Source organism: Marmota marmota, unplaced genomic scaffold (genome assembly GCF_001458135.2).
Source record: "Marmota marmota marmota unplaced genomic scaffold, marMar, whole genome shotgun sequence".
In the NCBI taxonomy this organism is placed as follows: domain Eukaryota; kingdom Metazoa; phylum Chordata; class Mammalia; order Rodentia; family Sciuridae; genus Marmota; species Marmota marmota.
Genome location: NW_026000037.1, coordinates 45,332,634 through 45,359,144, shown reverse-complemented (window position 1 = coordinate 45,359,144; position 26,511 = coordinate 45,332,634). Strand labels below are relative to the sequence as shown.

General features: G+C 34.1%; 1 protein-coding gene across 3 annotated transcripts in view; it reads left to right on the top strand.

The window, feature by feature from the left end:
* The window catches only part of Acvr1c (activin A receptor type 1C), a 72,677-nt gene that overhangs the window by 20,708 nt on the left and 25,458 nt on the right, over positions 1 to 26,511 (top strand). For all 3 annotated transcript variants that reach the window (XM_048812295.1, XM_048812296.1, XM_015479198.2), the window contains exon 2: positions 7,965 to 8,195. In XM_048812295.1, coding sequence (XP_048668252.1) covers positions 7,965 to 8,195 — 231 coding nt within the window. The remainder of the gene's footprint in view (positions 1 to 7,964; positions 8,196 to 26,511) is intronic.

Genomic DNA, 26,511 nt, shown 5'->3' with positions numbered 1-26,511 from the left:
CTTTTTCCAAAACCAATGGGGATAATGTTTAATAGAAAGAAAATAAATATGAAAAGGACCAAGGATTTCCATCTTTACTTTATAAAAGGCTCTTTCAGATTGAGAAGCAACTTTAAGATTTATCCAAGAGATAATATCATGTATAAAAAGGTCACCAAAGAGGAAATCCAGATGATTTTTTTCAAGTTCAACCCTATTATTAAAGAAATGCAAAATAACTTCACATACAACTTTGATCTATTTTATAATTAAGATTTTAGTGAGAATTTGTACATGTGTCTGTGTGACCCCAGGACCTTGTACATGCGAGGCAAGTATTCTACCAACTCAGCTACATTGCTAGCCCCTAGATTTTAGTGAAAACTGCAAATGCTGGCAAATGTATTGGGAAACGGGTACTTAATACAGAGTCAATGGAAAGTTAATTGGTATATTCCAACTTCTTTGGAAAGTTATTTGACAATATCTATTAAGAATATCTGCTGTAAGAAAATACAGGGTCAACCATCCAACATATAGGCTCAGATATTGACTTCCTTATAAAGATTATTAAAGCTCAAGAAACAAAACCAGGAATCAATAAATGAGATGGCATCAAATTAAAAGCTTCACACAATAAAGAAGAGTGTGAAGAGACAGCATAGAGAATGGGAGAAAATCTTTGCCAGTTACTGTTATGACAGAGCATTACTACCCAGAGTGTGTGTGTGTGTGTGTATGTATGTATATATATATATATATATATATATATATATATATATATATATATATCACATAAAATTTTACCTTAATANTATATATATATATATATCAAGAATTCAAAAACAAATAACCCAGTTGAGTAATGGGCAAATGAACTAAGGCAGACGCTTCTCAAAAGAAGAAATAAAAAAGACCAACAAATATATGAAAAAATGTTCAACATCTTTAACAATCAGGGAAATGCAAATCAAAACTACACGAGATTTTATTTTGCTTCAGTTAGAATAGTAATCATCAAGAATACAAATAACAACAAAAAAATACTGGTGAGGATACCCAGAAAAGGCACACTTACATATTGTATGTAGGACTACAATTTGGTACAACCACTATGGAAATCAGTATGGAGATGATTTATAAGATTAGGAGTGAAACCACCATATGACCCTGATATTTCTCTCCTTGGTATTTATACAGAGAACAAAAATCAGCATACTACATTGAATGCCAAAGTAAATAGCAGCACATTCACAATAGTCAAGTTATGGAACCAGTCTAAGTGTCAACAGATGAATGGACAAAGACAATGTGGAATATATTCACCATGGAGTTCTACTTGTACATAAAAAAAGAATGAAATCATGGCATTTGCTGGTAAATGGATGGAACTAAAGAATATTATGCTAAGTGAAATAAGCCAGACTCAGAAAGTCAAGGATCATTTTTTTTCATATTTAGAAGTAGAGATAAAAAAGGAATAAAAGGGATCTCACAAAAATAGGAGTCCAGTAGACAAAGGGGACTTGAAGGGGAAGGAGGAGAAGAGGAAAAGGGGAGGTACAAGAGAATGAAGTCAACCAAAGGATATTATGTGCATATGTGAATTTCTCACAATGAATCCCATTATTATGCATAACTATATGCATCATAAAATTTAAACAAAATAAAACAAAGACATCTAGTCTAGTTATGGAACCAGACCTTCTAGGTGTTGGGGATATGATGGTAGACAAAACTGGAGAAGGTCCCTGCCTTCATGAAGTTTTCATTTTAGTGGGGCTAATGCAAGAAATAGACTAATTATAGATTATGATAATACCAGAAGAATGAAGATATTTGATCAAGATACTTGATCAAGGAGAATCAGGGAAAGTTTCTCTGAATTGAAGACATTTGAACTGAGAATTAGAAGGAACAAATGTTACAGGTAAAGGGCACTACAGGAAAGGCAGAGGTAGAAAAGAAGTTGTTCTATTAGAGCTGTGGAAAGAAGATAGGTGGTCTGGAGGGCTGAGTCTTAAGAGATGAGATTCAAGGATGGGAAGAACTCCAACTGTTGGCCTATTCAGTCATATTAACAATGGTGGATTTTTGCTTTATTCTAAATGCCATTGGAATCCATTGAGCATTGCTATTCTCCTAAGTAGAAGACAATAAATGTCAATGCCCAAGACTGAGGGAACATTTAGGCTGTCAGTGTAAGAAAATAAACTCTCAGATAAACTAAGAATCACATGGTGGCAGAGGAAATGTGCCCTCTGAATAGGAACACTCTTTCTGTGGTGCTTTCAGCGGGAGATCCCAAATAGGGTTCTTTTCTCCATTATGTGACCACAAGGACTATATTTGGACAAGGGACTCCAGGAAGTATGTGTCCTTTCTAGGCAAAAATAGATTTAGATTTCTCTGCATTGTGCCCCAAGGCAGTACTATCCAACTGCCACACTTCCCAGCCCACTGAGCTTCAAATTCCACAGGTAGAAAGGAGAAGACTGTCATCTCCCTGTCTCATGGTTCTGCCACATTTTCATCCTCTGAAAGGGATATTTTAATGGAACATAGGCAAATAATTTTGCCACAACCTATTTTAGATTAGGTTACATCTCTACATGGAATCCTACCAGGCTGTAGGAGCTGAGGGAATAACGTTACAATAGTAATTTTGAAAAAGGCCTTTAAAAAGTGAATCTTTCAGATCATAGCCAGGCTGATATTAAAAAGTATTCAACTGGTTATTTCTCTCCATTAAAATTTTTTAAAATCGGAGTAAAAGCTTTATGACATTATGCCATAATGTCTGTATTTAGTTACAATTCTGAGTTCATAAGTAAACAAACAAAACCATCATTATAGCTAATTTTAACTCTGTCCTTAAGTTACTTATATTGAGAAGGATGTCACAAGTTCAGAGCAACCAAGGACAACAAAACTGGAGGGGTCTTTAGAAATCTCAAGGTCTGGGGATACTGAGAAATTTGTCTTCTTAGGTAGTTGTGGCAGAGATGAGCTGAATGCTCTGGTTTGTTCAGTGCTGCCTTTAGACTGAGGAAGTTCCACGTGGTTAATATTATAACTCACAAAGTGTTGAGCCCCAAAGCTGGAAGTTGAAGCACTTCTCCTGGGCAGAATACCTTCTGGTATGGTGGTTCCAGGCACTCTTAGCTATGAGAATGAGCCCTTCTTGAACAAAGTTTCACTTTGCACAAAGGAGAAATTTCCTTTGCCGTATTTTGGAAGTTCTAACATTTCTTGGATACAGTCTGGCAAATAGAATTTCTATAATCTGAAACTTTATTCAAAGTCCATTTGGCAAAAAAATTTGTGTTTGTATTGCCCATATTTAATAATAATTTTTTTTCTTCCCCTCTTCTATTTTTCCTTACAATTAAGAAAGGCATGTGCTTTGAAATGACCACATGGCATGAAATTAAAAACTTTAGCAAGGATTAGAAAGGGAAGACAGACATTTGTCTGGTTTGTTTGACTGTCTGGTTTCCTTTAGGTGCACTGTACTAGTTGCCCTGGCTTCTTTGCTATGGTCATACTTTTCAGATTTAGAACATGGATGAACTTGAATTGTTCCCTTTGCAAGCTCAGAAGCCTGCAAATGATGGAAAGATCACATATTCAGAAGGATCTGAGACACTTTTTCAGTTGAAAAAAGAAAACAACAACTCTATATTGTGTTTGATACTCTGGTCATAAATTAGAAAAACTGAATAGAATAATGTCTGAAAAAGAGGAAAGGATATATATTAGAGGTTGACATTAAGCCTTGGCCAATAGATATTTTAGCACATAGCCTCAAAATATGGGAAACAAGTAATATAAAGCCAACTTATTAAAAATAATATCTAATTCAAAAAAACAACTATTTGTCAAAGAAATATTTGGCTTTTAAAGAAGAATAGGGCATAAGTGCAAATTGATAAATTTGGTTCTTTATTGTTGTCTGATGGATATTACTCTGTACACCAGGGTGTGCTAGCCATCCACTGTAAATATGGATGAAAATTTATTTTCTGGTTGATTGGGAATGTGTACATCTTTTGGTGGATGTGGGTAACAGATGTCTTGTGGGTAACAGATGTCTTGGCTTTTACAGACTAATTGGCAAAGAGGGAGTGAAAGGGAGATAATTAAAGGGGTGGGAGTAGACACAAGAAAAGTGCAATCTTCCTTGTGGGGAAAAATCTAATAGACCTCTTTATTATGGGTAATTGCCTCTTCTTCAACCTCATTTGCTATCCCTTTCCATATGACTCAAGTACATTGTAATGAGAAAGTATAAAATAAAGAATAATAAGGCAGGACAACTGTCTGCTAACAACCAGATTTATCCTGTCATGGAATATTCTAATATAATTGACTCAATTAATATCAGATTTCTAAAAAACAATATGAAAGCAAAAGTCTCATTGTCAAGGCCACTTAAATTTTAATACAACATGGAATTTTTGAGGATAGTTTAAGTAGTTATGTGTCAAATGTGACTACATAGTGGACTAGTGGAAAATGAAAAATGAGAGCCTAAATATGTCATATGTTACTTATAGATCATAGGCCCCGTTTGGTTTTCTGTTTGTTCTCTGTCCATGCAATAGTACTGCTAATTGACCTGGAATGAATAGGAACATTTAGCAGATGTTGAAAGCCATTATCATTAACAAATCCTCAATTTTGTCAGTGTTTTCCATTGTGCAAGATTTAAAGTAAGCTGTCATTTTCTGTCTTAACTCTATTACCTAGGTCTATATTTTTCTGGATGGTAACTTTTACTTTAAGCTGAAGGAAATTTTTAACACCTATTAAACATTCAGTGAGTATCCACATTACTCCTTGATAAGAACTGTTATGTAATATTTTTATAAGAACCAGTTAGTGCTTGGAAGAGAAAGTATCAGGACAGGTATTTAGATATTTACTTAATACAAAATTTAGATAAGCTGAAAGTTAAGATTACTTATTCTAGATGCAAGTCACATGCTACTGACTTTTATTTAACCATATGTCTCACCAGAAAATGGACAGGTTGAATTTGTTTAAAAATAGGAACAGTTTTTTAAAAGTTTATTGAAACAATACAGATAAAAAGTCAGTTATCAATTATTAATTAAATATTAATTTCTTTCTATTGTATAACAATTATATTTTATTCACAGTTGCTAGAAACTACTGGGCTGGGAGAATTTTTTTTTTTAGAAAATCGCAGCTTTGATGGGATAGAAATAGTGTTGCTTGTGTAGTCTAGAGACTGTTCGATTAAGATGATCACTTGATCTTTTTGAGCCTCATTCAGTATCTATCAAATAGTGATAGTGACAACTCCCATAGCTTCACTGGGAATTATATGCCATGCTGAATGTACATGAACTAGCACATGATTAGTTGTTGAGTACTTCAGGGTTGTCTTTAGAGAGTGGATCCATATTCCTTGGTTACTTGCCTTGATTTTCTGGCTCAGCTTCTCTTAGAAAAAGAAAATTCAAGGACTCTAATGAATCTTGTTACAGATGATTTGAGGTTGTATCACAAGAGTTACTCTTCTTCCCATCTTTAGCACCTTAAATTATAAGGGTGAAGAACAATGAAGGAGGGGAAGTATCTTAATTGTTGAATGTTTTCTATATTTTGTAATAACAGGTTTCCATAAATGTAAATTATAGAGTTAGAAAATATTGGTAATATATGAGACTTTAAGATTCCTGGATGCACTGTCCCTACTCTGGTTTATTTCCCATTTCCAATGAAAGGCACAAAGGCTCTGTACAGTCAAATAGTTTCTCCAGAGTCAATCAGCAATTGAGTGACAAGGTAAGGGCTAGAACCTTTCTCTTTCTCTGAATTTTTTGTCTAGACTATCATCAACCATCACTTGCTCTGTGGCCATCTAGGATCTAGTCTGGACCATCAACAGAATAAGAACATTCAACTAATACTTGGCAGAGCAGAGAAATGCATTTCTTTATCATGATTTTTAAAATGATCTCTACATTTTAAATCATTCAGCCATTCCCTTATGGACTAAACATATGTTTTGATTGTTTGTGTAAGACAACTGGCTTTATCCTCTCCAGTCATAGGAGAGATGCTCACTATAGGTTTTCCTGTAGGCCAGAAATTGGGCTAAGAGCATTACATAGATTAACTGATTTATTCTTTACAGCAGAACTATAAGGATGCATATTTCATTTTTATTATTACCTTTCATAAAATGAAATGGAGGCACAGAGGGTCCAAGTAATGCCTATGATTACAAAGCTAGTATAAGCAGTATTTGAAGGCCTTTTTCAGGTTGGAGTTGGAAAATGCTGGAGAGATTCCACTGCCAAAAGACAGTGGGTTAATGAATGCTCTCTATATGAACTCTTATTTATGCAAGAAAACTACCTTAACACATTTTCTAAATCACAAGCTTTTGTACCTATAGCTCTGTGGGATCCAGATCAATATATAATATATAGTTCTACTATAGCATATAACTGTTGAAGAAAGAGTATGTTTATTTACATTGATCAATACTGCAATTAATAAGGTAGTGAGCTTGTTGTGCTGGATCCAATGTTGGTACAAAATATTTTATTTGGGGATTTGCATTTCCCTTAGGGGGGAAAAAATATATATATATATTAAATATACATATTTATAATGTTTCCCTTAGGAAATATTTGCTAAAATATGATCTAAATGGTATTTTATAAGTCAAGAAAAATTACCAAAAAAGAATAATAATAATTTTTGGCTGATTAATGTATAAATTATTTTCCCTTACATCCCAGTTATATGGGAATATTACTCATTTTGCTCCCATATTGATATTTGAAGTTGAGTGAAAGTCATCATTTATATACCAAATATTTTGTGAATATGAAATCATCCCTAAATTGATTGATTATCAGTTTAAAGTCTTTAATTTCATTAACAGTGGTTACATGGTAAAAATTTTGGACATTCAGATAATTGTAAAGAGGCAGTTAGGATTTACCAAAAAGTTCATCAAAGTAATACAGAAAGCTTATTTAGTGTTGTAGTATTTAGGAATAATCTACTTAGATAAAATTTGACTAAATTCCCCACAATCACTAGACACTTCATATTGGTAAATCTTTTACATCAAAACAAAGAAATGGTGTACCACTTCATGAGAGAGAGAGAGAGAGAGAGAGAGAGAGAGAGAGAGGTGTGTAAAGGGAATATTGAGGTATATGTGGACATGAACAGATTAATTTTTTAAAAATCTAATTTTTGAAAGTTTTATTGTTACAGATATATTAAATTCTACTGTTGATGTTCTTTTCTTTATGGAGGTGAGATTTGCCTTAGAAAGAATTGCCTGAAGGTCATGGTCTATGTTCAAATGACTCCCATTCTAAGATGTATATATTTCTTAGTGAAGAGGGAGAAGTATAATGGCTCATCAATGCCTTAAAGCTACTTTGACAACATCAATAAGGTTAAAATGTCATAGAATACAGAGAATCACAACCATTTTTTTGAGATATAAATTTCTATTGTTAGTTCTGTGTGTAGCAAATGCACTTAAATGGTTAAAGGGGGAAAGGTAAGTGAACAGAACATTGGTTTGTTTGGCTACACAGCTGCCACAACCATACTTTGATGTTCTGTGAGTGATGCTGGACAGCTCCCCTGTTGCTGTGATACTGTTTCCTAGCATTTCATAGGAGCTATTGATTTAGGAACAAACTGATGAAGCTTCAGAAAGATTCAGAGCACAGATAATGAAAATATAGTAGCAGCTGAATAAATTCACAAACACTAGCAATAGTAAATGATAATTGGATAGCCTACATAACAAAATACAATATTGAGAGACTGTAAAAGTAGAGCATGTATTTATCAAGTATTGCTTATTTAAACCCTTCTTTAATTTTTATAAAGGTTGATTTTCTATTCTCAAGTAAAACTAAAGAACTTGCATGATCTCTTTTGCATTTTAAAGCTATTTGCCTTACTCTTTGCAGGATTGAAGTGTGTATGTCTTTTGTGTGACTCTTCAAATTTTACCTGCCAAACAGAAGGAGCATGTTGGGCCTCAGTCATGCTAACCAATGGAAAAGAACAGGTGATCAAATCCTGTGTCTCCCTCCCAGAGTTAAATGCTCAAGTCTTCTGCCATAGTTCCAACAATGTTACCAAAACTGAATGTTGCTTCACAGATTTTTGCAACAATATAACACTACACCTTCCAACAGGTAAGAGGTATTATTTTTAAAATTCATTTCAAATTTCCTTTTAATCTTGGGAAATTATAAATAGTGGAAATCAAACTGTCTTATTTTTTTAAATAAGAAAATATGCTTCACTATTCTCTTTTTGTTCTTGACTCATAAAATTCTCTAGAGTCCAGTTGACATTGATTTTTTAAAAAAAATATTGCACCTCACTGTCAAAACATTGACACTGGCATAGCCATTTTGAAAAGATTTGTTCACATAAAAATTGTCTTTTTTGAAGTGAGTAATGGACCTAAAATGAAATGTAAGTTTTTATAAATTTGTCTAAAGGAAAATAATTGAGGAACATTGATATGTATACAAATAAAAGAAAGACAAAGGAAAGAAACAATGAGCACAAATCTAATCTCTGACAGAAAATAGATAACTAGGTTAGCCCTAGTGGAAGTGAGGATGGACAGAGAACATTTTGGGATAATCGAGATGCAGTGGTGGTTATATGGTCATATGTATGTGTAAAAACTCACCAAACTGAAAAATATAATATGTATGCATTTTATTATATGGAGATTATGCCTCAATTGAGTGGATTTTCAAAGAAGAAAGACTGATTTTTGACTAAATTTAAGGGTAGAACATGGACTCAGATAGAATTCATTGTAAATACTTAATCAGAGTTCATAGTTAGACTGGGAACGACTTGCATTTTAGATGCTCTAAGTACCTTTAATTTTCCCAGCCACATAGGAAGTTTTTTGTTCTTTTGTTACAAAGTACTGTCTTGTACCCATACTGACTGGCAGAACATGGTCTTGTGTATAATTTGTTATTGAGATGACACATTAAAGAGACTCTTGACACAGCTGATGAAAGGACTTCCCTCCATATTTCCTTATCTTTTGTACTTAGTTATGGATAAGATCAGTACAGAAGAACTAAAAAAAAAATAGAAAAAAAAACCATTCCACATTCGTGGATTTAAAAATTCAATATTGTTAATATGAGTATCCTCTCCAAATTAATCTATATATTCAGCTCAATCTAAACAATGAATCTCTGGCCCAAGGAGAAACTGGGGAAAAAACCATAAACAAAGAAAAATGTTCATGATAGATCTCAGAGGACCACCAAATAAAGAAATATATGGAATGTGAGGCAGAGAGAATAGGGCAATCTAAAAACCAAGATTGCAAGTAGATTTAAGGAATGAAAGGGGCCAAGCATAATTTTTGAGGTTGTATATATAAGATAATAATGTCTTAGAGCAGTATTTCCTAAGAGTGAGACAAGTACCAGTTGTGGTATATGAAAAGATTTTAAGAATTTTCTAGCTGAATAGGCATGGCAAACACATATGATATTGAATTTTATATGTGCACACTGAAATGTATATTAAAATACCACACTGAACCCCATTAATACGTACAATTAATATTTGCTAATTAAAAATTTTTAGAAATTTTTGGAAAAAACACTAAATAATATTAATTACATGATGATATCTTCTCTAATTTTCTTAGTTTTCCTGACTTTTGTATCAAGCTTTCTCATTTCCAGATAGTGTGTCTTTAATACTTCATTCTTTTCTCTTTTAAACAGAGAGAAAACACAAAATATCTAACTAGAATGCAGTAACATTGATGGTTTACGTAGTTATCTTCTATTCATGGCAAGCAAACTTTTAAATTTGTGGTAATGATACTAGGTTACTGTATAAAATAAATGTTTTCAGTTAAAAATTAGTTTATGAAAATTCTATAGTGGTTTATAAATATGGTGATTTAAGTAAATCTATTGATCACTGATATATTTTTCTATCATTGTAGATTAAATTTTTTTTCTTTTAGAGTTTCACATGAAAGGAGTCATTATGGAACACATTTAGGGGGTTTGACTTCCTTCACTCTACATAGTGTTTTCAAAATTAATCCATGTTGGTTGTATTAGTAGCTTTTTTATTTTTTAAATGCTCAGTAATTACCAATTATATGTACATAAGAATTTTTTAAAGTCCATTCATGTGTTGGTGAGTATTCAGGTTGTTTCCACTTGCAAACTGTTATTAACAAAGTTGTTACGAACATTCATTTACAAGGCTTTGGAGAATGTTTTCATTTCTCTTGGAAAATAACCTGAGTAGAATTGTGGCATCATATGGAAAGTGTATGTTTAACTTCATAAGTATAATCTCATAAATAATTTTCAAATTGCTTGTATATCCCCAATAGAAATGTATGATAGCTTCAGTTAGGTCCATACTCTTGCTAACACTTGGTATAATCTGTTCTTTTGATATTAGCCATTCATGTGGTTGTCTAGTTGTATTTTATTTTGGTTTTCATTCATGTTTTTCTGATGAATAATGATGTTGAATTATTTTTATGGGTATATAAGTCATTTCTGTATCTTCCTTTATGAAGTATCTATTCAAGTGCCTATTGAAATTGGGTTATTTATCTTCCTATGGTTGAATCATATGAACTTGATACATATTCTCATACAAGTTATCATCATATATATTTATTGTTAATATTTACTCCCACTCTGTGAATTGCCATTTTATTTATTTTTTCATTGAATTTGTCAAGCTTTGGGATGCTATTGTGAATGGTATTTTTAATATTTTAATTTCAAAATGTTAATTGCTGCTATATGAAATAATTAATTTTGTATATTGACCATATATCCTGCAAGATTGAGAAAATAAATTAGTCCTAGTAGTTTTTTGTTTTAAAGATTCTTTGATATTTTCTAAATATGCAATTATCTTATCTGGGAACACAGGTTGTCTTTGATCTCCATTCTGGTCTGTATTCATTTTGCTTCTCTTTCTTGCATTTTTTGCATTGCCTGAGACCTCTTATAATGATCAATAGGGGTGATGAGAGTTAAGGTTCTTACCTTTTCCTGGTCCTATGAAGAATGCATCAGTCTCTTCTATAGGGTGTTGATGCCTATTATCAATTGAGGGAATTTGCTGTTATTTCTAAGTTGGTGAAGTTTTTCTTAAATCTTAAATGGAGATTAATTTTTTTTCAAGCATTTTTATAAATTTATTGAGGTTTACATGTTGTTTCTTCAGTATGTTGATGTTATGGATTACATTAATTGAGTAGGAAACATTTTCTACAATAAGGATGATATGTATTGTCCAGCTGCTAATTAATGTCTACAAGAAAATGCTACATGATATTTCATTGAATTCAAATGTTTTGACTTAAAGAAAGAATTTGTATGTTTAATGACATTTTTTTGGTAAACTGACATTAAACTACAAGGAGAGCATGTGCTCAATGCAGTCATCTCCTGTGGGACTGTTCTCTCTTTGAGGCAGAGATCGATGGTTATTAGCTGTATTAGGAATAGCAGCTGTTTGAAGAAGAGTTGGGAACCTCCAGGCTGAGCACGCACACAATGAGTGCCAACAGCTCCACAGTTTCTATGTCATCAGAGAGAGCAATTGATATCCCCTGCTCTGCCTAGTAGGGATCTGTCAATTTCAGATGTGATCACCTATATGTGAAATATGTAAGACAACTCCGAAAAACAAATTGTGTGATATTTCTGCAGTACTTGAGAGTCAGCATCATGTTCATGGGCAAATCAGTAAAAGAAAAAAGTCGGTGGTGATCAGAAGAAGTTGAGCAAAATCTGGGGCGTCCCTTTGTGGCTCCAGCTGAAAGCCAAGTGGGTCCTTGCCCCCCTGGCTCTTTCATCCATTTCCCCAGACCATGGGGTCATTTCTGAATAACCAATTTGATATAAGTGCAGTCTCTCAGTCTTGGTATGTTTTAGCTCTTCTGTCCTTACATGCTGTTTGCAATGATCCTTGCCTTGTTTCTTTGTGACAAAATTTCTACCTTAAATACAGCTCATGCCTCTCCCACCCCAAACCCTTGCTGCTTGTACGGTAGTAACTCAGCAATTGCAGAACTGCTGGCACTTGCCCTTGCCCTCCTGAAAATCCTCTTGAGTGTTTGATGCTAATTCATAAAAGCTTAGTGGCTTTCATACAGGTTTTGATTATGACACATAGAAAGAAATGCATTCTATTTAATTTTCCCCTACCTGACATGTACAATGAAACAAGATTTTCACAACGTATACTCACCTTTAAATGTGTGCAGTGCTTTGATTCTTGCTATTTCATTAAATAAAAATGCTAGTCAGATCCCACTAATAGGTTTGTTCACAGTTCAAGAAACAGTACTTTAATTGATATTTAAAATGTAGTAGTTTTAAATGGAGTAAGTACATTTATTACTTTAATTCACTAGTATAAAAAAACTATTTGAAATTTTGTTATGATTTTAATTTCACACATTTTCTTTTTAAATGACCTTTAAAAAACTTCTTACTATTCATTTTAAATATAAAAATGGATTAAATTTAAGTCAAATTAATTCAGATTATTATGAGTAATATTTAATTTAGATCACAATGAATTCATTCATTTGCCCTTAAAAAAATATCTTCTTGTTTGATACTACACATGGGTTTAATTTTTTAGGCGTTAATCATTTTATTTAATAGAAATAATTTTATGTTCTGGCAGAAATATACTATTAGAAAACTTGCCTCTTCCCTGAACTTTTGATGTAAATAAAGAAATGATCTTCTAAGTTCAACTGCTTATCACCAATAGAGTTTGTTTTTATGTTAAAACAGTCCTTTATTTGAGTGGTAATTAAAGTTTATGTCTACAAACAACAAATATACTATTATTTCCATGAAACGAATATGGTACTGAATATTTTAAAATTAAATATAGACTATGCAAATCAGTTAAACAAGAGAAACTTCTATGTTTCCTGGAGCTTATCATAATTTCCTCTCCATTTTTATTTTAAGACAGATAAGCGCTTTCTTCAATTCTATCAGTGCTATTTCATTAAATAAAAATGCTTTTATTTAACCATCCTTATCTCCTGATTTTGTCAACCATGCACTTGGCTCCAGGATCTGGCAGATACCTCCAGGGCAAATGGCATCAATGCTCTGCATGCAGTCTCAGGATGCTTCACTGTGACTCTAGTCCCTCTGATGTAGCACTCCCAGGCTTTGTTTCCTGCCTGGTTCCACCACAGGCAGGATTGTACTCCCTCAGCTTCCTCTCAGATAAGGAGAGAAGCGATTCTGGTGGGAAAAAATCATCTTCAGAAATAATTGATACATCCCTTAATTATCCAAGAATATTTTCCTTTCAAAAAGAAAAGAGATATTTGCATAAATTAGTATGTTCTATGGGAAAAATCAGGTTGGGTGAACAAATAATAACAGGTGAAAGAGTCTGACACTCAGTGGATGATGTTTGCAGTGTTAGTCCCTGCATGGGTTCTGTCTGTGAGCCCCGTAGTCTGTCTCCCACCCCCCGGTTTTTCTCACTGCTTTTACATATTTGGAATTAATTTGGCTTTTTGTCTCTATCCTCTATTTCTTTCAGACTCTTTTATTCATATTTTTAAATCTTTGAATCTCTGATAATTTCAATATCTACAGTTTCTGAGACTTTAATTCTGCTCTTTTAGATTCTGCTGACTCGTATTCTTGCTAGTTTCTTTCCTTGGATTTTTAAAAAATTATTTTATTTATTTTTTATTTTTTACATTGTGAGCTTGTATTGTTGAGAACCTTATCTGAAGGAACTTTTGGAGCCTGTATTTAATTAGCTGCTTCAGAGAAGATATTTGTTAGTTTTTGCCAAATGTGTCTGGGGGTGCTACCAACTCCAATCCATTCAATTCTAGAATTTGGTCTTTGGGGCCGACATGTAGAGTGAATCCTGGCTCTAAGCTTGCCAGTATGGTACATAACTGTGGTGAAGAACTCTCGGAGACAAATGTTTTTCTGCTCTACCCAAAGTCAAGGTTGAGACATAGGAGGGTACACCTTGTCTCTTTGTGGAACACCTTTTGTTTTGTCTTGTATTCAAGGAGTCACCATTTATATTTGCCTGAATTGATAAGAATCTCTGTCCTGACCTTCACTGTTTCAGGAACCATCCTTTATCTCCTGACTTTGTCAACCATGCACTTGGCCCCAGGATCTGGCACATACCTCCAGGGCAAATGGCATCCATGCTCATGCACCTCTTTGCATTGGCACTGTGGTTGTGGCTGCTGAGCAATTCATTTATTTTTTCCACCTGCTTAATCATAAAATAGAAAAACATTTTTTTTCATTTGTATTTTATTTAGCATTTTCATGTGTACCAAAAGGATTTCTATGGACATCTAAAGTGTAACTTGGCAAAAGTGTAAATTCTAGGATGGTTTATTTTTGAAATGATACTGGCATAATTATCTATCCATCTGGAAGAACACAGGGTTGTACCACAGTGTCATACCATATACAAAAATAAATTGCAGCTTGATTAAATATCTAATTGTGACATATAAAACAATTTAAATGTCAGAGGAAAATTTAGAAAAAAAGATTTTTATGATTTTATAGTATGGAAGCTGTTCTTAAATAAGACAGGAAACTCACTGCTATAAAAGGAAAAGAGATAAAATTGACTACATGAAAACTAAAATAATAATGGATGATAAAAGAGAACATAAATAAAACCAAGAGATAAATTAAATATTGGATAGAAATATTTATAGCATATATAACTGGGGATAGGTAACTATTTTAAAAGATAGACTGACGAGAGAAGGATCAGAGGAGAGGAGGGAATGGGTGGGTGTTAAGTGAAAAAATGAGCAAAGGACACAAGTTTTGTAGAAAAGAAAATCCGAGGTGGTCAAGTTTTGAAATGATGTGCAACCTCAGGAATAGCTGGGAAGATAGAAATTAAAATGGTGACATACTATTAGATTGGCAAAGGTTAAAAAGAGTGATGTTAGGATGTTTTCAACTAAAAGCATCAAAAAATTAGATAGTATCATCTTCAATAATAAAAGAATTCACTGAATCACATGGTGAGAAATCTGGAAGCAATCTCAGTGTCACCATCCTACTTCCAGATTTCTTTTTGCCAGTTGTGGATACCCTCATTGTTTACAGCATGATAGTTTTTCTCTGATTCTTTTTTTTTTTCTTCTCTGATAGTTTTCCTCTGATTCTTTTTTCCTCATGTGGATCTGTTTTTATTATTGATGTAGGTTTGGGGTTTTGTTCTTTGGGGGCTCAAGTTTCAAGGCAAGCTCAATTTGATTTGCCCAAGTTAGCTAGTGTACTAGAAACTCTGTTTAGTTGAGATGTCAAAGGTCTTGTTTCTTATTGCAAATTTAGACCACAAATAAACTCTTCTGCTTCTACCACAAATATGGGCTTTGGGCTTATTACAAATAAATAAGTAAGTAGAATAATTTGTTCTTGAGAACCTGTGAATGAACCTATCATGCATACTTTAAGTTTTTTTTTTTTTTTTTTCTGCTACTTGGGTGGTACAGGACTTTCCAGATAAATACTTCCTTTAATTTAGAGTCACTAAAGGGACCATAATTGCCTGTCAGAAAAAGTACAAACTCTCTCTGGTGGAAGATACTTTAAGATTGGACCTCAAAGAGACACAGCAACCATACTTTGAAGGACATTATCTGTGGTGCAGACTCACCATGCACTCAGCAAGGCAGCTGAGTCAGAGCCAGCAGAGAAGACCACACACCAGAAGAAATGGTTTCATATATGATGGTTAACAGACAAAATTTACAGACTACCTATGTTTTTAAGTTTAAAGGAATAAAAGGCAAACTTGAAAATAGTTTTTGGAGAATAGGAAACCATGAAAAAGTGAACTAGCAGATGTGAACAGTAGCAGAAAAAAAAAACTCCTTCAAATTAAAAAAACAACAACAAAGGAATGGATTTGACAACAACTGGTATAATAACAAATAAAGAGAGAATCAGGGATCTGAAATACAAGTCAGATGAAATTATTTTATGTGCAGTATGTAGAGAAGACATAATGGAAAACATGAAGAAGATAACAAACAGGAAAATGTAAGGAGCTATATCATCTGCTCTTATGAAGTCAGAAAGAGGAGACAAAAATTGGGCAAAAATGTTTATGTGCAGAGATAACAATTCAGAATTTCCCAGAACTGATCAAGTATGCCAGTCCAGAAATCTCAGAAATTTAACAAAAATCAAGAGGACAAATACAAAGAAATCCAAAACTTGCCACATCATTGTAAAGCTACAGAACACCAAAGCAAAGAGAGATTCTAAAAGTTACAGATAACAAAGGTAAGTCAAATTCAAAAGAGCTACAGTAGGCTGACATCTTCTTAATAGCAAAAAATAAAAGGAGAAACAGTGGAATTGTATCTTCCATGTTTGAAAAGCAAATAACAAAATTCTGTATACAGCCAAATTATCTTTAAAGCATATATGTAAGGCAAAGACATTTTTAATTAATATAGGATTACATTATGCAGAAAATAAAGGAGTATAGTTATCCAAGAGTAGAGGAAATTCCATAGGATGCCCTTCAGGTATAAAAAATTAAGGAGACATTAAGGAGGAGTGAAGAGTAAAGAAAATGAAAAACATGTGGCTGATTCTAAAGAATCTCCATCAATAATAAAGTCTGTGGCTCTTTAAAAAATTATACTAAGTGATCATTGAATATAAAAATAACACACTATATATGTCAGGAGAGGCAAATGGAGTTAAAATGTTCATAGGGTCTACTTTAGGAGGAAAGTAAAGATATCATTAAGCATTATTTCAAATGTTCTTTGAAATGGCCTGAGGTCATTTCTCCACACCTATAAAATAATAGGAAGTGAGAATGTTCTCTGTAATCTGCAACAGAAAAAAGAATGGAATGATGGAATCAATCCAACAGAAGTCAAAAAGAGAAAAGGACACATATACCAGATATGACAAAAAGAAAGCAACCAACGTATGTCATTAATAATTAAGTGTAAATACATTAATGTAAATATACTATGCAAAGATTATCAAATTGGAAAAGAACTAATTCAATTACCTGTTGTTTAAAAGTATGTATATAAGATGAAATTTTAAAGAAATATTTTAATTATTGTGATAGAGAAGATATGCCTTATACTTAAAAAAAAACAAAAACAAAAAATAGTATTGGGTGACTCCTATTAAGAGCAGACAAAATAAACTTTAATGCAAAAAAAATTACTAGAGCTGAAAATGATCAGGGCTGGGGGTGTGTGGCTCAGTGGTGGAGTGTGTTTTTAGTGTGCATGAGTCCCTGTGTTCATTCCCCAGCACCAAAAAAGTTCATTTTATGTGCATGTAAGAACACAGCCTAAAAAATAAATAAAATGTTATGAAACAATAAGGAGAAATAGAAGTCCATAATCTCAGAGGGAGATTTAAAAGTAGCACTGACCTGGTACTTGATAGATATTTTCCTAGAAAATGATTCCCAGACCCCCCAAAATCTTAGGACATTAAAGAACTTAAATCAGTGATCTTAAAGTGGGCAGTAAAAACATATTCCCTTAAAGAAAATTTCAAAGCCCAAGAGGAGCTACTAGAAAATTACGCTAAATTTCCAGGAACAGATAATTTTTACATAAACTCTTCCAAAGCATGTGTAAGTATAAAATATTCCATAATTCATTTATGCATAATCTTAATATCAAAGCCCAACAAAGGAAGTAGAAAAAAAGGAAAATTATGTCCTGCTCACTCATGAACATATATGCAGGTATCTAAAATTTGAATAGGAACCATATAGGATGCTGAGATCCTATAGGGAGTATGGGAACCATAGTTGAAATTAACCAAAGTTAATAAGAAGATGATCAAATATAATAATAAAACTGTTGTTTAAAGACAAGGAAATAACTATTCCTCAAATCAGGATAATGGCTGCCTTGGGGAAGGGATAAGGTTGTGATCATGTGGAGGTATTTTAGAGAGGAGTGGGGAATGTGTAGGTTGTGAATTGCAGTTTATAATTACTTGTTTTATTCTACCTAGATGTTATATGCACTTTTCTGTATACTCACTATATTTCACAACAAAGGAATAAAACATCAAATTTCAAAGTTGTATTTATATATTCTATTAACCTTTGGAGTTGGGATGGGAGAGAATTGGCAGAGGACATTATTTAACTCTTTCCTTGCAAATTCCAATGCTGTTTGAATTATTATTTTTTTTCCTAATGAAAACCAAATTAAGTTAAGGTTAAAAATGACTATCAATAATTGTTTAAAAGACATCTGGCAGCCTTCAACAACTATTTAGTAGATCCTAGATTTTTAACTGGTCTGACAACTTAATAGAAATATTTCAGCTGCTCTTGCAACTAAGTATGGCCAAGAGACTTGAATTCTGGCTGACAAGGCGAGTGGTAGTGTTTTGGAGAACTTCTGAGAAAGTCCATTAAAACAGAACTGGCACGTTGATGTGCCATTCTCCTCCGTGTTGCCTGGATGTAATGGTTGGACTTCTGACTTGGACCACAAGGGTGATGCTGCACTATAGAGATGACAACAGGAGAGCTGAGAGGAGTCTGACTGACAACTTCATGGAGACACCTGGCTAACAGAACTACCCGTCTTCCAATTCTTTGTCAATGGGAGAAAATAGAAAATTCCTACTTGTCTTTTTCTGCTACTAGCAGTTAAATCCAATTCTAATTAACATACAAATGGCAAAACAACTCAACCAGAGTTCTGCCTGCCTGGGGGATGTGTGTGGCCTGAAGACAAGTTTTATTTGATCTATGCAGTTTCTGGAAAAGAAAAATGAATGCGTTTATAATGTTAAAAACATTTAGAAGCTGCTATAGTTGAACAGTTGTGCCTTTCCTTCATTCACGTATTGGAATCCTAATCCCTAAGGTGATGGTATTAGGATTTGGAGCCTTTGGAGAAGAGATTAGTCATGAGGGTGGAGTTTTCATGAATGGGATTAGTGTCTTTATAATAGAGGCCTAAGGGAGCTCCTTCTACCAGGTCACAGCAAGAAGGTCCCACCTATGTACTAGAAAGTGGGAGCTCATCAAACATGGAATTTATTTGTACCTTGTCCTTGAACTTCTTAGCTTTTACAAGTGTGAGAAACAAATTTATGTTGTTTATTTTTTAAAAAATAGCTTCCTAACCCTGATTCTTAACTCGCCTTGAAAAATCAAAATATTTGGCATCCCTGAAGTGTCCCTTGTGGTATCAGTTGCCCAAAAAGGAATAGTAACTGACTTTTCCTTTTTGGGCACAAGAGTTTCCTATTCTTTGTGTTCACTCAGTATGTATAGAGCTTATGTTCACTATTGTAGACTTCCCACTATCAAGAGTTTAGTTTATTCTCTATTTTAATATTGTTGGGTTTTTCTGTTTGATATAATTTTATACCATACCTTTTTTCTCCTTAACATTAAAAACAATTTTTTTTTCTATGTGAAGGAAACATTTTGTAGCTTATTCTTTCATGGCTGAGTTACACTTCAGTTTATAATGAAGGATTTCTTGTGATTCTAGGTGACATCAAAGATATGATTATAAGCTGGGTGCAGAGGTGTACACCTGTAATCCCAACAGCTCAGGAGACTGAGGCAGGAGGATCTCGAGAAATAGAAATAGCTGATGTCAAATTGCATCAAGAACACTCTATAATTGTTCATGGAAATTTTCCAGCATGAGGTTAGGAAGTTTGGGCAGAGAAGCTGGTTATTTATAGGGTTAATTTTGATAGGAATTGCTATTTAGTTCATGCTTACACTAATTGCAATCCTTCATAGGGAATTAGACTATTCAAAAAAACTTTCAAGTTACAGGAATCTTTGTTCCCATTTTTTCTCCTAAAAATTCAGTACTTGATAGTGTAAGTGTAGTGATAATTTCTGATTTTTTCCTTTAGATTTCAATTATTTTAATAATACTATTATATTGCCAGGTGGTGATTCATGTCTATAATCCTAATGACTTGGGAGGCGGAAGCAGGAGGATTATAATATCAAGGCCAGCCTCAGGAACTTAGCAAGACCTTGTCTCAAAATAAAAAATAAAAAGGGACTGGCAATGTAACTCAGTCAAAAAGCTCCCTTGGGTTCAGTCCCCAGTACCAAAAAAAGAAAAAATAATAAAGTAAGAGTATTATATTATAACTAATTTAAAAAATTAGTTTCAGTAAAAAGAATATAAGCACAATGTTTAAATGTGGGTGCTTTGTTAACTTAAGTATAATTCTCACCTTCCTGTTCTGTCTTTCATTGTGTAAAAAGAGAATTAATTATTTATTATTTTATGTTAGTGGATAGTGTATATTGATTAGGTGTATTTCTAAATTAGCCTTCAGTTTCAACCAAACCACAGTTTTGTTTCTGAAGAAGACAAACAGCCAAAACAAAATCAAATTTATCAAAAATTAGTAATTTTATAAAATGCAGACTCAGGAAGTGAGTGTTATTCTTTTGGGAGTTTAAGTCCTGTTATCTCCATTCCTTTAAAAAATATCAATTGTTGTTTTTAACATTCTTATGGCTTCTATTTGAGACACAAATTCTTTGCTGTAGTCAGGATAAGGTGACATGTGCACGCTGAGAAATGCTCATGGGACCCCTTGTGGAATTGTTCTGCCATCACATGAACAAATCCATTTATAGCTCACTCTCTGAGGATTCAGTGCACACCTGACAGGTGTGCCAGACAGGCTTTTCTTTCCCTGTAAAGTGAAAGGTGCTATGATTTTATATTTTGGAAAATTCTCTGAAGTATAAGCAAACAAAGAAGTCGGAACTTGTGCTTTAAAAGTTTAATACAGGAAGCATTTCTTGTCTTCAGAAACAAGTACACTGATTTAGGTTAGGAGATTTTGTTCATAACGATGTAATTGGAAATTGAAAGTGAAATTTATAACAAAATTTAATTGAGGATTATGCATTATGTAAGGCTGTACTCTCTCAGTCATGTAAGTGCCATTATATTTTAACTCAAATATGTTTTGGGTGATTATTATATGCAGGACATTGAGCTAGGTCAAAATGTGATTATCCCACATCAATCTTTTCCAAGCGAACAAGCTGCTTTGTGTGAATATATTAGCTGTTATACTAGTATAGACTTTAGGACAGGGAAGTGTGACTTTTCCTTTGTCATCAATATTTTAAGTACCTTCACTGAACAAGGCCCTCTGCCATGAGCTGGGAAGAGAAAGGTGTGAGATATGAGTGTGGCTTCCAAGGAACTTTCATTTTTCCCATATAAAGCATTGATTTAAGGAAAGAACCTAAAATATCCCTTGAATAATTACCTTCTGATTTCTTTACAAACATGTATCATTTGAGAATATGTGTTTCGATGGCAGAGATGAAAAGATGATCAATTTAACTGCCTTGCAAGTAAAGAAAACTAATAGTGGAACCTATTTAAATTCTCCTTCCTACATTTTATTAATCTAATTTCTCCTGAGTAAAAGTTTTTTGTTTTTTTTTTTTGTACTGGGGGATTGAACTCAGGGGTACTTGGCCACTGAGCCACATGCTCAGCCATATTTTGTTGTTGACTTAGAGACAGAGTCTGGCTGAGTTTCTTAGTGCCTCGATTTTTGCTGAGGCTGGCTTTGAACTTGTACTCTTCCTTTGTCAGCCTCCCAAGTCATTGAGATGACAGGCGTGTGCCACTGTACCCAGCTCTGAGTGAAAGTTCTTCATACTTTTAAGTCAATGATGATATTCTTCAATCCAATATTCTTATTTTCTTAAAATATTTTTAAAAAGCATTATTCTTAAGTTCAGATGCTGATGGGTAAAAGATTTGCAGCCTTTAGATGTTCTTCACATACTCCCGGAAAACATACCACAGGGTAAAAACTGTCCTGGAAATATTTTTACATGCGATGCCCCCTGTGTGCTATAACATTAGTAAATCTGACCAGATGAAGACGGTGTGCAAATAATCACTCACAGACTGAGCACTGAGCAATGGAATGGCCCATCAATAGTTCATCAGATTCATTTAAAATGTCAAAATAATTGTTATTTTATTTCTGTTCCTGTCATGGTTTAGTTGTATCTCTAGGTTAGAAAATCTTCTGCTCTTATTTAGTACATGAGGTAAGTGTTGATCACACCACTTTTGACCTGGTTATTCTCAATTTGTGTAGAATGAAGACCTTTTGCTGTTACCTACAGTGGAGAACCTTGAAGGGATCTACCCAAATCAACTTATAACTGGATTATACCTGAGGAATCTTACAATGGTCACTGTAAAAAAGTAGGCTAGACAAGTGGGAGGCAGGCCAGTGTAGGTGGGGTATCTGCCTGTAATCTGTGAGCACAAAATTGCATGGGACGGTGACAGGTAAAACCAGCATTTGTGACTTAGCTCCAGCCTTGTTCAGTGAAGTTCTTAAAATATTGATAACAGGGGAGAAGTCCAAAAAGTCTATGCTAGTATAGCCTCCCTCCCCTCACATCTAAATTATTCTGTGAACAATTTCTAACTTCTTTACAAACATGTAACATGTTAATGATTTCTCATTGCTTAGCATGTCACTCTGTCTTTGACAAAAGAAAGTATTCCTTTTGAGTTAATGAGGCACCTTTTACTATCTTAGGGGTAATAGATTCTTCAGTTGCAGTTGCACATATTATTTTTACTATTTTGCCTCAGAAGCCTGAGAAGTAAACAATGCTCCTATGTCACAGGCTTGTATCACAGAAGGTTTATAAGGAAAGTGGATGGACAGACATTATCATGTCATTCAATTGATCATGGTGGTGTTTTCCAGGTGACAGAACAGGAACAGAACCTTCAGAAAGCATCTCTAGCAATATTGTCTTTTGGTTGATGTATTACCTGAGAATACTCCAAAGCCATGAACTGGAAAAAAAAATAAATGTTCCATTTGTAGCTGTAGAATTGGGTGAGAAGGCAACTAGTTGAAGCTGTGAATGTTCATAGTTGAAGATGTGATATTTACACATTCATGAACTGAAACTAGCAAAATCAATATTTTCACTTAGGAAAAACCTTTAATAAAAGGAGGAGAAGGAGTGGTTTTAGAGCTAAATTAGTGTATAGTGGGTATTAGGAGAGTTTTGGGCCCCTGTGAGTTTCTGTAACTACTTGCTACAGAAACTTTTAGGAGGGATTTCAACACAGTGCTCTATTGTGATGCCTCAGTTTTTACTCAGTTGAAAGTCATTCAAATAATATGATAGGGGAACATGTCTGTAAATTGAATATTGTACTAAGAGATTTTCAAGCCAGTGAGAATCCAGTGTATTAATTATTTGAAGCAATTAATTAAGCAATACTTCCACTCAATTCTAAGCCTTCTCCTCATAATAACATATGCTAAGGAAATGTAAATTTATTAAGCTGAATGTCATTTAAGTCTCTTAGGCATCAGTACTTTTTCATATTTTTGATAAAAAAAGGATAAGAGGTCAGCAGGGAGGAAGTATGAGAATCCTGCCTACATCATCTCATCTTTCTCCTTTCATCTGGATGAGTTTGCCTCCCTGGAGCGTGAAATAAGAAGTGGCAAGGAGGAATGAGAATGAGCTCCTGGGAGCAGCCCATGTACTGAACTAATTCTGAACTTCACGTGGGCAGCAGCCACCACCAGGGGCTTTCCCCACCACCACCTCCACCCACGGCTCTAGGGAAAGTTGCAAAATCCACAACAATCAATTTATTTTTTCCTTCCTACCTCCTTCTTACTCTCCCTCCCTCCTTCCTTCCTTGTTTCTTTCTTCCTGTTTTCTACTTTGCTAATTGTCAGCCTTCTGTGTCCATGAGTTCCACACACACAGATTTAATCAACCACAGATTGAAGATATTCAGGGAAAAAAAATTGCATCCTTACTGTACATGTCCAGATTCTTTCTCATTGCTATTCTCTAAGCAGCACAACTATTACAGAGCGTTTGCACTGTATTAGGTACTATAAGTAATCTAGAGAGGAATTAAAGTATATGGGAGGTTGTGCATAGGTTTTATGCAAATACTATTTTTATGCAAATACTATCTATAGTATATAAAGGACTTGAGCATCCTTGGATTTTTAACCCCCTGCGGATACCAAGGGATGACTATATTTCCTTTATTTGTGATTTCTTGGTTCAACATATTCTGGGGGAGATATTTGAGAGCTAATTTCTCACATATCTAAGTTGATGCTTTTTCCCTCATTTCCCCATTTACTATGGAGTGAAGTAACTTGAATTAGCAATGCAGCACTCTCCATACTTCGCTTCAAGAATTCAAACTCTCTCATGGTGCTCTTATTCCATGGAAAACGCATCTCAGTGGGCACAGGAAATCTCCCAAATTAGAACTGATCTAATAGAAAGAGTTCCATGATCAAAATTGTAGAAACTGCTAGAAAAATTAATATATCCATGAAAGGTAACTATTATTAAAAGTATTTCTTGCTGCATGATTGTCTTCTTCTGCCATAATTCATTGGGTGTGGACTCTACTTTCTCTTCATTTCTCTTCTTTGGAGATTACAATCAACATTTGGTTTAAAGCATAGTTTTATAATGTTTGCTTTTAAAACTGCCAGGTGTTTGAGGGGTTCTTTCTGGATAGTGTTACTAGCCTTTTTATAGCAGATTAATCTTTATTTTTCTCCCTGACTAACTGATCAGTAAATTTGTTCACAAAAGTAGAAACAATGCCCATCTGTAATAAACATCCCTGAGAGCAGTGGGCATCACCAAAGCAGTGAACCTTCATGAAGATAATTCTATTCTGAGGGTTGCTGATCTTTACCTCTTTATTAGTTGCTATAGTGATGATCTTAGCTCTGCTTAATAGCACTTTACTAAATTGAAGACAATCGATAAGCTTTTCCAGGCTAATGTTTATATTGGTATTTTCTAATTACACATATCAACATAAAATTGACCTATTTAAATGTGTACAATAGTGAAATTTCATTCTTAAAAACATATCCCAATAGATGTTTTTAAAATAAAGCTAATGGCTGGGGTTGTAGCTCAGTGGCAGAGCACTTGCCTAGCATGTTTGAGGCACTGGGTTCGATCCTTAGCACCACATAAAAATAAACAGCAAACTTTAGAAGTTGCAAGAACCATGGTTAATGATTTGCAAAGCCGTGAGAGAACACTTTCAGCACCTACCAAAAAACTCTCAAGGCCAACTCTCCTCCTATGCATCTGTCCAACTTCTAATGCTTCCAGAGGAACACTGAAACCCCAGGAGGAGAGGTGGCAATCAAGTTCACTGAGTAGAAGAACCTGGATTATGTTTCTAAAGTTTACCTCACAGTTTTAAATCTTTGACTTACTGATAATATATACACTAACAATTTTTAGCATCATGATGAAAAGTCTATGAACATGTTTTTGAGGAATTTAAAACTTTTCCCCCTAGAATTATATATTTTCATATTTATAGGTTTTTTTTGGGGGGGGGGTGAGTGCTGGGGATTGAACTCAGGGGCACTTGGCTACTGATCCACATCCCCAGCCCTATTTTAAATTTTATTTAGAGATGGGGCCTCACTGAGTTGCTTAGTTTCTCAAGGTTGCTGAGGCTGGCTTTGAACTCATGATCCTCCTGCCTCAGCCTCCCAAGCCCCTGGGACTACAAGAATGTGCCACTGTGCCTGGCCATATTTATGTATTTTTTGGACACATTGTAAGTAAACTCCAAGTACTTAATGCAATAAGCTGTATAGCCTTGTCAATGAAAAAAAGGAAGTCTGAGAAACTGTGTAATCCTCAAGGCCCATGACCACAGTCATTTGTTTAGATTCTAAGGTACAGGGGTTATGCTGCTACTTTCCAGATATGGTCATGAGATTGACCCTCTCTGGCCTATAGAGAGTCAACTGAGGGTGGGGAGCAGTTCGGAGGGAGAAGGAGGCAGCCCACAATCTAGACATGCTTTTCTCTCCCAGAGACTGCATTCTCCTCCTGATGTTTGAGAACTTAAATATCCTCAATTTGATCCCATGTTCTATTGAATACATCTCATGGCTCATTAAAAACAAAAACCAATACCTCTCATGGTAGTATGTGGGGTTAGAAAAACTAATGCTGAGTCTGTCTTTAGTGAATAAAAAGGAAATGAAAGTGAGCCAGTTTAAAGTGTCAAAATAACTTTTGAAAAACACTGGAAATATCTGACATCATAGATTTTTTTCATGGATCTTTTTCTAAATTGAAAAAAGATTTCAGTACGAGATGAAGTTTAAGTAGAAAATTGGCTATATGTGTTTTAAAATTAGCGTTGTAAATTTAAGTATATCCTTATGTTATTTGGTTTCAATGATCACATTCATTTTTCAAAAATATTTTTAGTTGTAGATGGGCATAATAACTTTATGTATTTATTTTTATGTGGTTCTGAGGATCGAACTGGGTACTTCACACATGCTAAGCAAGTGTTCTACCACTGAGCTACAACCCCAG